The sequence below is a fragment of the Sus scrofa genome, chromosome 2 (genome assembly GCF_000003025.6).
Source record: "Sus scrofa isolate TJ Tabasco breed Duroc chromosome 2, Sscrofa11.1, whole genome shotgun sequence".
NCBI classification, from domain to species: domain Eukaryota; kingdom Metazoa; phylum Chordata; class Mammalia; order Artiodactyla; family Suidae; genus Sus; species Sus scrofa.
The window spans coordinates 75,205,008-75,218,277 of record NC_010444.4 but is presented as its reverse complement, the minus strand read 5'-3'; the positions used below and the strand labels follow the sequence as shown (position 1 = coordinate 75,218,277).

Here is a 13,270-nt window from a genome sequence, read left to right as displayed (position 1 = left end):
GCTGTGGGTGTGGTCCTAAAAAGAAAAACAATCAATAACAGTAATAATCATGGGATGGATGTTACCATATATCTGGAGCTCAGTATGCCCTAAGCGCCTCATGTTATTATCTCCTTGCCACTTCCTGGCAACCTAGACAGGCCTTGAGATGCTTTCACATACTTGTTATTATTATTATTGTTATTTTGGGGGCTGCCCTGGGGGCATGTGGAAGTTCCCAAGCCATGGATAGAACCTGCACCACCACAGTGACCCAGGCCACTGCAGTGACAAAGCCAGATCCTTAGCAGTTGCACCACAGGGAACTCAGCTTTCACATATTTGAAAGAGAAAACTCTGAGGCCCAGGGCAGTTAAGCAATCTGCCTGAGGTCACACAGCAATTTACCTCTAGGCTGTGGAGCGTGGAAGGTGGGAGGGGCCTGATTTTCTTTCTCTGGCATTTGATGGCATTTGATGGTGATTCCCACCACTTTCATCCTTGACCAGAGAAACAAATGGGTAAGGCTGGGGGTTCTGTCCGGCTTGGCTTAGCCATGTGCTCCCCCGTAGTCTGGGGTGGAGGGTGTGGGGGCTGCAGAGTGGGCTGGCTCCACCCGCCCTCTATCCAGGCCTCAGGAGCCGATAACGCTGAGCTCAGCGTCTGTCTGCTTCGTCTGTCTGCCAAGGAGCCTGATTATTTTTAGATAAGATGGAGGGGCGGGCGCCAGGGTGGGAGGGAGCCTCCAAGCCAGGCGGGTGGGCGGGGGGACATTATGGGCTGCAGAAAGATGCCCCTCAGCCCCCTCTCTGGGAGCCCTGAGTAGCAACCCAAGACCACAGTATGGGCCCCCAGGACTTCGAAGGTAGAGGCAGAGGGGAGGGTCCAGAGGGGGCAAGTACGCATCTCTCTGGCCCTCAGTTTTACTATCTGTAAAATGGGCATAACAAGAGCTCCCACTTCATACAATAGAGGCAGGATGAATGAGTGGTTCTCACTTTGCCGCTGAAGAGACAGTCTGGGGAGCACTTCCCCACCACTGCACCCACCCCTACCCACAGATTCTCACTATGGTCCCGCACACAGGCAGGCTGGAACCCAGTGACCTCAGACATCCATGAACCCCTGGGCAGCTATAGGGGAGGGGGCCAAGCAGAGATGCCGGGGCCACGCCATGCTCCGAACCACCATCTCCATGGTGCTGGCCCAGCCTAGCAGGGGACTGATGTCCCCACCCCTCTGGGGTGGGGGGCGTCCCTGCCATGCCACCAACTCCCTTGCCATCTCTTTGCAGATGCAGAGCAGAGCGGCAGTCCGCGGGCAGGGATGGGCTCCGACCAGGAGGACAGCAAGCCCATCACACTGGGTGAGTCTGGGGAGAGCGTGGATGGGGGCACAGCTCGTTTCCATCTTTTACTTAGAAAACGTCTTCAGAGCACTCCCTCTGGATTCTATATGGTCCTGTGTGAGCACCTAAGTCATTCCTCACAGCCCTGCAAGTGGGGTGGGTGCTGTTGTTGTTCCGTTTTGCAGATGAGGAGACTGAGGCCAGGAGAGGCTCATGGGCTTTCCCAGGGGCAGCCAGGGAGCTGGGGTTGGAACCCACGACCCAGAGCTCTAGTGTCTGAGCTCTGAGGTGCTCCCCCCATGGGAGAGGCCCTGCAGTCTCATGTGACACTTAAGGATGAGTAGTACAAGTCAGTTCTGTGTTAAGGGGGACAGGGATCCATGCTCTGGACAGAAAGGATTTGGAAGCTGAAGAGGCCCCGCTTCTACTCTGGTCCCCTGGACCCTGCGCTTCCCCACCCCCAGACTGTCCTCCCTAGTCAGAGGTTGCTTAGGAGCACCTGAGTCAGTTCCTGCCCCTCTTCTGCCTACAGTTCTCCATGGCTCCCACCTCCTTCAGGGTAAAAGCCCACCTCTTACCCTCAGACCACAGGCCCTGCAACCTCCCTCATCCCTCCCCTGTCCTCACTTCCTCCGTTTCTCCAGTTCATTCATTCCACTCCACCTACATGGGCCTCATCACTATTCCTCTAACATGCCAGGCACCATCATGCCCCCAGGACCTTCGCATGTGCTGTGACCTCTGTCTGGACAACTACCTGCTCACTCTCTCTCCAGATCACCTGGGTCTCAGCTCAGTTGCCTCCATCTCAGGCATATCTTCCCTGAGCTCCTCAGCCCAAGCAGCCTCAGCCACTCTCAATGGCAGCCCTCAATTTTATTTCCTTTAGAGGAAATTAGTGATTGCATATGTGTTTGCTTATCTCACTTGGTGGACTATCACCTCCTCAAGGGCAGAGATGTTTGTCTTGATCAGTATTGTATGCTCAGGGCCTAGAACAGGACCTGGAACACAGTAGGTACTCAAAAAATATTTGTAGAAATCAAAAAAAGGGACTTCCCATCATGGCTTAGTGGTTAACGAACCTGACTAGTAACCATGAGGTTGCAGGTTCGATCCCTGGCCTTACTCAGTGGGTTAAGGATCCGGCCTTGCTGTGAGCTGTGGTGTAGGTCACAGACATGGCTCAGATCCTGCATTGCTGTGACTCTGGCGTAGGCCAGCAGCTGTAGCTCCTATTCGACCCCTAGCCTGGGAACCTCCATATGCCGCAGGTACAGCCCTAAAAAGACAAAAGACAAAAAAAAAAAAAAGAAAAAGAAAAAGAAAGAAGGAGAGAAGGAGGAGTTCCCATTGTGGCTTAGTGGTAATGGACCCAACTAGTATCCATGATAATGCAGCTTTGAGCCCTGGCCTTGCTTAGTGGGTTAGGGATCCGGCGTTGCCAAGAGCTGTGGTGTAGGTTGCAGACCTGGCTCAGGTCCTGCGTTGCCATGGCTGTGGTGTAGGCTGACAGCTACAGCTCTGATTCGACCCCTAGCCTGGGAACTTCCATGTGCCCTGGGTGCAGCCAAAAAAAAAAAAGAGAGAGAGAGACGGAGGGATGAAGCAGAGGGGAGAAGAGAAACTAAAGAGACAGTACATCAGCAGTGAAGAAGGAGGAGAGATGAAAAGAGAGAAAGACGAATCAGCCAGTGGGTGAGGGCATCGTCTTTGGAAGGTCCAGCACAGGCATGCAAAGGGAGGCTGTATGTTTCCAGGAGGTTCACAGGCCCCCAGGCCACACCTCACTGGCCATCTGTGACCCGAGTCCTCCCTGGCCTCCTGTGATCTCCAGGCACCTCCCTCCAAGCCAGATGTTCAAGGCAGGCGGTGGGGGCTGCGGCGCTTGGCCTGGTCCCGTTGGGAGTTCCAGCGTCTGGTGGAGGAAATCACTTCCTCCCCACCCGCCAGGGAGTCCCCTGGAGATGGAGCTGGGCTAGCGCTGCACAAACAGGAAACCCCGGTGGGGGGAGGGCTCAGGGACATGCTGACACCAGCTGGCCAGCTGGGTCAGCAGGAAATGGCCATGGCCACTTCCCCTGGACACTGAGGGCCACCGCCCTGTCCTCCTTGGGATGTAATGGTCCCGAGCCTCCCATCGTGGGCTTGGGCAGGTAGTAATTGCTCAAGAAATGGTGTACACAAAGCAGGGATCAGGGGCAGCAGACCTCTGGGGAACTGGGCGCTGCTGTGAGCTCCCTGCTGCCCCCTGGGGGCCAAGACAAGAACTTCTTCTACTACCCCAGAAAAATAGGAGCTGCTCACCTGAGGGTCCCGCCTCCAGTCTGAAGTCTCTCCCTGACTCCAGCCCTGTTGGCCTCTGATTTGCCAAGTGCATCCCAACCCCAGGGACTTTGCACTGGCTGTTCCCACTGCCAGGAACACCATGACCCACAGGGAGGCTGTGTGAAGGCTCGGGCTGGAGAAGGGGAGGCTGGGTGAGGCTGCAGGGAGAAAAACACAGCACACTCAGGAAAGACTATCCACTCCAGCTGTGTTAGGACTCTGGCATCGGACTGGAGGGCTTAGCTGGCCATCCTTGGGCTGCAGGGGACAGGGGGCACCGGGGCTGGGTCCAGCCCCTAGAGTCAGGGTGGCCTAAAGGTATCAAGGGGGGGCGGGGAGCAGACCTAGCTTGGGTGACCGCTTGCTGACCCCCATCCTCCTACTCTTCCAGACACCACCGACTTCCAGGAGAGCTTCGTCACCTCTGGTGTGTTCAGTGTCACTGAGCTCATCCAAGTGTCCCGGAGTAAGTGTCCTCACCCACACTGTGCTGGGACCCACAGTGCGGAGGGGGGTTGGAAAGGAGAAGTGTCTTCAGGATGGGGGCTTCAAGAGGAAAAAGGATTTGGGGAGAGGCAGGGCTCAGAGAAGAAGAAGGAGCCCAGCACCCTGCCCCACTCCCCCATGTCCTCTCTAGCCACAACTGTCACCGAGCCAAAGTTCCTAGGAAGGACGGTATCCAGACCCCAGAGCCCAAGGTTAGGGCAAAATGCTCTTCCCCAGGAAAGACTCCAGGTGATTGGTGGAAGGGCTAAAGAAACTTCTGCCCCAGCATCCCCACTTCCTGGGGCCTCCCTCACCCCCCCAGGAGGAGACCCCAGAGGGCCCCTCCCCCATCTGCTTTGCTCCCTATCCTCTTGCCTTACTTGTGGACCTGCGGGGGACCCATATGAAACCCCCCCCCCAGACACCCCTGTTTGAATCCTGCCACAAATAGCTCTGGGCATTGTCCTGCCTTAACCCTAACCATTGCCCTCCCTGCCCAGATCAGCAGAGCCTGGCCTCTGGGAGTGCCAGGAAGCCTGGCCTCCAGCTCTGGCTATGCCTCTACCTCACAGTGTGACCTTGGCCTCTTTCAGTGGCCTGGTGCTTCTGATCCATAGAATAAGGCCAGCTTCAGCCAAATTGGGAAACTGGTCAATTTGGGAAGGGGTTCCCTTTCAGACTGCCAGCCCTCAGATGGCTCCCCCCACCTCTCCAGGGCAAACTGCAGCCCTGGGCTTTGTTCCCTCCCTCACTCTCCTCTCTGTTGCCCTCCACAGCACCTGTGGTGACTGGAACAGGACCCAACTTCTCCCTGGGGGAGCTTCAGGGGCACCTGGCATATGACCTAAATCCAGCCAGCACTGGCATGAGAAGAACGCTACCCAGCACTTCCTCCAGCGGGTATGTGCCCAAAGCCAAACCTATGGTCATTTGACGGCCCCCCGCCCACTTCCATCCAGCCCCATCTTGTTCATTCCTCTCTCTGTTTTCACATTCCACCTGGGAAACTTACTCATCCTTCAAAACCCAGCTCCCAAGTGATTCTTTCCCCAGCCCTGATGTCCTACTCTGGGCTCCCACAGCCTCGAGTCCTGCAAGCCCACACCTTAAGACTACATAAGAATGCAGACACCGGTTCTTTCTGAGATACGCTATATAACCATGAGTCGATCACATTGTCTGCCTCGGTTTCCCCATCTGTAAAATGGGATCATACTCCTACTGAATTATTCAGAGGATCGCAGTAGGCCAAGGCCTTCAGCACTTTAGGCTCCACTCTGCTAGCTTGCTAGCTTGGACCTCGACTGAGTCCTTCCCTGCCTCTAGCCCCAGGCATCCCATCCCAGTAACTGGCAGGTTGAAACAGGTGTTAAGTGAGAACCAGCTGCAGGTCTGCGGCTCGCATTCTGTCTCGCGATAGCACTGCCTTCGCCCCGCCCCCTAAGAGCCGGAAGGAGCGAAGCCCGCCTGGCCCACTGCATCTCCCTGGTAACCGTCTTATTGGCTTCCTCCCCTCGTCCCTTAGGAGCAAGCGGCACAAATCGGGCTCGATGGAGGAAGACGTGGACACGAGCCCCGGCGGCGATTACTACACCTCGCCCAGTTCTCCCACGAGTAGCAACCGCAACTGGACGGAGGACATGGAAGGAGGTGGGGCTGGCGGCGCGGCGGGGGCGGGCCGGCCTTCCGGTCGCGGTTACAGCGGCTGGGCTGGGACTACGTATTCCGTCAGGCACTGCGGGAGACGCTAGGGAGCTGGGAACCGGCCTGGAGCCGCGGGACCTCCTGGGAATTGTAGTCGCGCCGGCTGTGCACGTTTGGAAGTAAAGTTCCGGAACTCTTTGGTTCCGCTTTGGCCGGGGTGGGCGGAGATTATCAATTGCCCGGCTTTCCTGCGCTTTGCCTGTAAGGGCCAATCTCTGTGGGGTTCCGGATCTACAGAATTGACTTAGTAGCGGTTGAGATCTACGGGATGCTTCTTCCTGGAGTCTGCTATAGACCGTCAGCTATAAGGGTCGTCGCTAGAAGGTCCTGCGATGTAGGCTCCCTTCTCGCTGGGTCCTCCTTGGAGTTCCTGTTTTTACAGGATTTCCATCTCCGTAGGATCTTGCTCCATGTGATTCCAGTTCCATAGGAGCCCCGCCTCTTTTCTCATAGCGTCTTTTTCCCGTAGATTTTCTTGTTGCTCTTCTGTCCTCCTAGGGTCCTCTCCAGAGGATTCCTTTCATGGGATTCCTGTTCTGTAGGGTCAGTGGTTCCGAAGGGTCTCTTTTCTGTCGAGCGCTGCTTCATCGGGATTCTTTGTTTGTTTACCGTCTCCCCAGGAGCTTTTTCTGAAGATTTCCCTGTGGAGTTCCCTTCACTGTGGTTCTCATCTAAAAAATCCCTTTCACCTTCTGATTTTGCTGCTCTCTAGCGGGTCAGCATCCGTGACTTTCAGGAAATTGTTAGCAAAGTAGCCTGAAGGAAGGGTGACCCTGGCATTCCTCAGATCCTCAGCTGGGTCTGTGCCCCAAAATTTTAGAAGCATGGCTCTTCCCAGCCCCCATCTTGTATCAAAACTTCATGCCAGAGGATAGCCTAGTGGTTACAAACATGGGCAGTCGAGTCCCTCAGCCCTTAGCTTCCTGGTGACCCCACCTCTCTGGGCCTCAGTTTCTTTGTGGAGGGGGGGTGTGGTGTGGCGCCTGAACCCTCGGCATATGGAAGTTCCCAGGCCAGGGGTCAAAGTGAGTTCCCAGACTAGGGGAGGGAGCAGCAGCTGCCAGCCTAAGCCATGGCCACAGCCACAGCAGCACGGGATCCCAGCTGTGTCTTCAGCCTACAGCACAGCAGCTCATGGCAACACAGGGTCCTTAACCCACTGAACGAGGCCAGGGATCAAACCCGAATCCTCATGGATCCTAGTCGGGTTTGTTAACCACTGAGCCACTAAGGGAACTCTGGGCCTCAGTTTCTTCATCTGTAAAATAGGTATGTTAATACCTGGCAGTAACCACCTCATAGGGTTGTTGTAGGAACTAAGTGGATTAATACATATGATCCCTAAAACAAGCTTGGCACATAATAAGTGCCCAGAATACCTTATGATTATTTCCCTCTCTCCTTCTCTTCTCTCCCTGCTACTTATCCTTGTAGAGTCCAATTTCTCATAAAGATCTGTCTGTACAAAAAAAAAAAGATCTGGGGAGTTCCCGTCGTGGCTCAGTGGTTAACGAATCCAACTAGGTACCATGAAGTTGTGGGTTCGATCCCTGGCCTTGCTCAGTGGGTTAAGGATCCGGCGTTGCCGTGAGCTGTGGTGTAGGTTGCAGATGTGGCTTGGATCCCGTGTTGCTGTGGGTCTGGCGTAGGCTGGCAACCACAGCTCCGATTAGACCCCTAGCCCGGGAACCTCCATATGCCACGGAAGTGGCCCTAGAAAAGACAAAAAAAAAAAAAAGATCTGTCTGTAAAAAGGGCCATACTGAAGTTCCCACTGTGGCTCAGTAGGTTAAGAACCCATTATAGTATTGGCGAGAATGTGGGTTCAATTCCTGGCCTCGCTCAGTGAGTTAAGGATCCGGTGTTGCCGCAATCTGCAGATGCAGCTTGAATCTAGCGTTGCTGTGATTGTGGCATGGTCCGGCAATTGTAGCTCTGATTCGACCCCTAGCCTGGGAACCAACATATGCCACGGGTGCAGCCCTAAAAAGACAAAAGACCAAACAAACAACAAAAGAAGTGCCCAGAAAACAGAAGTTTCTTGGTCAACATTTCCATATCTTTATAAAAATTCTCATCTCTTTAAATCGGTCTCTAACACATCTGGTTGTGACATTGGAGGTTCCATGTGTCCTCCTTCCTCAGGAGGGCTTCCAGAGCAGGTACTTAATGCTGGGAGGGCCTGTCTATTTATTAGGCTTGAATTTATGGGTCTAAGTGTCTCTATGGTTTTATTTCTGTGGGTCTCCCATCTGTCTCAAGTCTGTCTCTATAAAGACTCTTTATTCAGTAAGCTTTAAGTCTGATTGTGGATAACAGAAAACCCAAAAGGAAGTACATTTCTCTCATGAGTAAACGTCCAGCAATCAGTAGCCCTGGGCAAGTGTAATGTGAAGGACTTAGTCTCCTGCCTTATGTTTCACTGAATGTGGGGTTCATTGCTACCTCATGGTCCAAGGTAACTGTTGGAGCTCCGGCCATCATGTCTGCTTTCCAGCCAGCAGGAAAGAAGAAGGGTCAAATCTGGGCATGTCCTCTCCCTTTAAGAATGACTTTAAAAAAAAAAAAATGATTCTCAGGGGCATTCCCTGGTGACCTAGCAATTAAGGATCTGGCCATGTCACTCCTGTGGCTCGGTTTTGATCACTGACCTAGGAACTTTTGCGTGCTGCAGGCAGAGTTCCTATTGTGGCTCAGTGGTAATGAACCCAACTAGTATCCATGAGGATGCAGGTTCCATCCCTGTTCAGTGGGTTAAGGATCTTGTGTTGCCGTAAGCTGTGGTGTAGGTTGTAGATGTTGCTCGGATCCTACATCACTGTGGCTGTGGTGTAGGCTGGCAGCTGCAGCTCCATTTGTAGATGTTGCTCGGATCCTACATCACTGTGGCTGTGGTGTAGGCTGGCAGCTGCAGCTCCAGTTCAGCCCCTAGCCTGGGAACCTCCATATTGCCATGGGTGCAGCCATAAAAAGACAAAAAAAAAAAAAAAGAAGATGGATTTACCTCTTCTACTTATCTCTAGGCCTCTGAGTTAGTAGTAGGGATATACTCTGCTGTCAGGGATATTGGGAAATGTAGTCTTATTTTGGGTAACTGTGTACCCATCGCAAATTCAAGGGTTCCATTACTGAAGAAGAAGGGTAAGGCAGATATTGGGAGACATTTAATTTCTTCCCTGTCATTTGCTGATTGGGAACTCAAAAGCACTTCACATTAACTCTGTGATTGAAGAGGGTGTCTATGTATAAAGTGTATACTACTTAGAACTGAAAGACAGCCTCTGTGATGTAGCCACAGCAGCCCGAGAGGAAAAATTATAGCCTTTATGTCTGTTGATTAGAAAAAGAGAAAGTCTGGAAATAAAGAACCGAGGTTTAAATTGAGGACACTCAACAAAGAAAAGCACAATTTGAAAGCAAAGGAAATGTTAGCCACTGGGGTTTGGTCTGGCCTTCCTGCCCTGAGAATAAAGTGGCCACGATGGGGCAGGACAAGGAGGAGCCCATACTAGCTTCTGGTGTGTGATGGGGACTCACAGAGCTGGAAGGGAATGCCAGAGGAAGTCAGTCCCCCTGTCCCTCCCATTGGTTGCCTTGGGTGATGGCAAACTCCCTCCTTCCTGTGGGAGCCTCAGTAGAAACCTCTGGTGTGTGCCTGCCCCTGCCTTCTGGGTGCTCACAGGCTAGTTGGAGATGGATTCTGTTCCCCCACCACCACCCCTGCTCCTCCTCACTCTTTTTCCCCTCCTCCTCCTCCTGGCTTCCTCCAGCTTCCTGTCTAGACGGCCCCCAATTAGCTGTTCATTAAGGGGGTTAAGCTGATTAGAGCACTCTCTCCCTTCCTCTGCCGTGGCCACTGTGGGCAGCGCTCGGCTAAGCCCAGCCCCAGCCTCCACGCTATGGTGCCTGGGAAGGGCAGAAGCGGGTGGAGGCTGGGGGGAATCATGCCAGCCCCACCCAGGCAAGACCCTCCACCCAAGCTAGACTCCTGCAACCACATCTTTCAGGCCCCATGTGCCAGCTTCCAGTCCTTCCCCCCCCACACACCGTGCCCAGGCCAGGAGTGCCCTTGCTCTTTCTGAGGCATTTCCTGATACCCACCCAGACAGGGCAGAAAGGGGGCCCCAAAGCACTTTGCTCTTGCTGTTTCTGTGGCCTTTCCACAGGGGACATATCCTCCCCCCAACCCTCCTGCCACAGGCAGTTGTTATATGAAATGAAACACGTAACTCCCATCTCTCTCCTCTGCTACCCAGGAGGACTTCCCCCATATCTTTTTGAACTTGGGGGGCAGGGGGTGGCAGAGTATGGTCTGTGGAGTTACGAGTTGCCTTTGAATCCCAGATCCACCACCTCTTGGCTCCTTAGGACCTCATAAAGGTCCTCACCCAGGTCAGTTCTGGTCACGGGGAGATGTCTGGGGACATCTCTGGTCATCATGACTGGGGATTCCTGGCGTGCAGTGGATGAAACCAGGAGAGGCTATTCCATGTCCCATAGTGCCCAGGACAGCCCCACAGGGCAACCCAGCCCCCACGTCAGCAGTGCTAGGAGAGGGGATGACCCTCTGGCATAGTAAGTACCCATGGGTGGTGGCCATGGCAAGCAGAACTTGGCTCTGTCCACCCAGCTGTCCACTGTACGTGCTCCCACCCACCCCTGTATTCTGGACCCCAGAGGCCCAGCAGTCGGCTGCAGTGTCCTCCCCATTGGAGCTGGCATTGTGCAGGGCATGGGCTAGTTTGTTGAGCAGGTGAATGGGTGCCCACATGGGGATGCATAGGGCTGCCTGTTGAATGAAGAGTATGTGCTTTGACAGGGGACAGACGGACATGTATGACAGGCAGGTGGTAAATCACTCAGGGAACTCCCTGGTGGCCTAGCAACAAAAGGATCCGGCGTTGTCACTGCTGTGGCACGGCTTCGATCCCTGGCCCAGGAACTTCCTCATGTGTGTCCCTTAGGGTTTATATCTTCAACGGGGGACATAGAGGTGCTCAGATGGGGACCTGTAGACATGTATGTTGAGCAAGTAGATGGCTGCTCGGATCCAGGGACGTTGAGGGCATGCACTGTGTTACCCGGACAGAGATTGCTGGCCTGGGGCCGTTACTGGCATGTTTGTTGAACACACGGGGGCTGTTCAGATGCAGGAACACAGACGTGTGCGGGGCCCTCCTGGAGCCTACCCAAGAGGTCACATTTTTTTTTTTTTTTCTTGGCCATGCCCATGGCATGTGTATGCTCCTGGGCCAGGGATCAAACAGGTGCACAGCAGTGACCCCAGCCATTGCAGTGACAATACCAGTCTTTTTATTATTATTATTATTATTATTATTGATTTACAGTGTTCTGTCAATTTCTGTTGTACAGCAAAGTGACCCAGTCACACATATATATATGATTCCTTTTCTCACATTTTTCTCCATCATGTTCCATCACAAGTGATTAGATATACAATTCCCTGTGCTGTACAGCAGGATCTCATTGCCTGTCCACTCCAAATGCAAGAGTTTTCATCTACTAACCCCAGACTCCCAATTCACCCCACTCCCTTCCCCTCCGCCCCGGCAAACATGTCTATCCCACGTGTCCATGATGGACGGTACCAATCCTTAACCTGCTGCACCACAAGAGAGCTCCAGGGCTCACTGTTTCTTGCAATCCCAGGCAGTCACCCCTCCCCTCCACCCTGGTTCAAGCAGGCCCCATCTCAGAAAGCTTTAGCAGGGCCTGGGGGCGGGATCCACTCTGGGCTATTTCCATCCGGGACAGGCTGTTCTAGGAAATCCTCCTAAGTGCACATCTGACAGCCCTAACCTCATTCCCGCCGCAGCCCTGCGCCAGCAGGGAGCCCGCCACCTTCCACACACATGCACACATACACATAGCCTCACACAGAGGAAGATGCCTCTGCGTGGGGGATGGACAGAGATGCCTGCTCACAGAATCATGGGCAAGAGACCCCAGAAACAGTGGACTTATAGAGAGGCGGGGGTTCTACCTCAGGTGGTTTTGCCCCAGGGGACCCTGGGCCTTGTATGGGGACATCTATAGTTGTCATGGCTGGGGGGGGCACCTGGCATCAAGTGGGTGAGGCCAGAACTGTGGCTCCACCTCTGCAGCGCCTAGAACGGCCCCACAGAGAGTGCCCCCAATGTCAGCAGAGAAGCCACTTGTGCTGGGTGGGAAGGATGTCAAACCCCTCACCGTGTGTGAATCCGCTGTGGGACTTGAGGGAGTGCCTTTCACCCTAAAATGAATTTTAAAATAATTTCTCAACATGTCCATCTCCAGGCCCCACTTCCCTGAGAGTCCTCTTCCAGGGACGGGGCAGGGCCGGGACTCTGTCCTTATTCAGGGCCATCGTCATCCTCAGGTCTCTAGACCTGAAAAAGCCTCTGCAGACGGTGGCAGGGAGGGGCTGCTGGGAGGCACGCGGGGGAATCCGCGCTCCTCCAGGGCAGTCCGTCCTGCACATCATGACAAGGATCCTTCTGCGCCAGTGTTTGCCCTGCGCCAGAGCCTCCACGGAGTCTGTACCCATCTTACATTCTTCACTCACTGAGGCTGAGCTGAGTACTGTCTGGGATCCTGAGGGCACCCCGGGGAGGTCAGGAGGCCCCAGTCTACAGAGAAATGGCAGCAAGTAATGCTAGCACATGGGTGTGTGCCAGGTCCTGGTGTAATGATTTTACGTGTTGTGTCTCATCTACTCGTGGGGATGATCCTAGAGGGAAAGTTCGGTTCCCCCAGGATGGACCAGCGGCTACAAGCCAGAGCCACTTGGGCTTTGGACCAGACCCTCCCCGCCGCCTGCCCTGCCACCTTGTCCAGGGCTCAGGCATTGCCAGAGGACTAGGGCAGCCCTGAGCCAAGCCTCATATCGAAGAACAGGAGGTGGGGCCAAGCTGTGCCGTCCTGGGGCCCCGTGTAGCATCAGACTCATCCCACGGCCTTGTGACCCTGGGCGACCCCTTTCCCAACTCTGAACCTCTGTTTGCTCTTCCATACATTGGGCCCCATCCCCTCACCCACAGTTGCTGGGAGAAGGCAGTCCAGGGGTCCTGGGAATGGAGCGACCCTGCCTGCAGGCCCTTGACCCCATGGCCCTCCCCACAGGCATCTCATCCCCGGTGAAGAAAACAGAGATGGACAAGTCACCTTTCAATAGCCCATCTCCCCAGGACTCGCCTCGCCTCTCCAGCTTCACCCAGCACCACCGGCCCGTCATTGCCGTGCACAGTGGTAAGCACTGAGGGCCCCAGGCAGGGAGGGGCAGCTGGGCCCTCTCATCAGCCCCCTGGTGGCCAGGGAAGTCCCATCAGCTATCTGCCGTAGCCTCCCAACCAGGCAAGAAAGCCTACAGGTGCCATGGTAGAGACTGCTTGGCCCAACTCTTGGGGCCTCATTTTCCCCTTCTGT

At 54.4% G+C, this 13,270-nt stretch overlaps 1 protein-coding gene across 9 annotated transcripts in view; it reads left to right on the top strand.

The window, feature by feature from the left end:
* The window catches only part of NFIC (nuclear factor I C), a 69,378-nt gene that overhangs the window by 44,213 nt on the left and 11,895 nt on the right, over positions 1-13,270 (top strand). For 8 of the 9 annotated variants that reach the window (XM_021084129.1, XM_021084126.1, XM_021084132.1 and 5 more), the window contains exons 3-7: positions 1,274-1,345; positions 4,047-4,121; positions 4,918-5,041; positions 5,667-5,791; positions 12,968-13,093. In XM_021084129.1, the coding sequence (XP_020939788.1) occupies positions 1,274-1,345; positions 4,047-4,121; positions 4,918-5,041; positions 5,667-5,791; positions 12,968-13,093 (522 nt within the window). The remainder of the gene's footprint in view (positions 1-1,273; positions 1,346-4,046; positions 4,122-4,917; positions 5,042-5,666; positions 5,792-12,967; positions 13,094-13,270) is intronic. The other variant, XM_021084133.1, reaches the window with a different exon arrangement.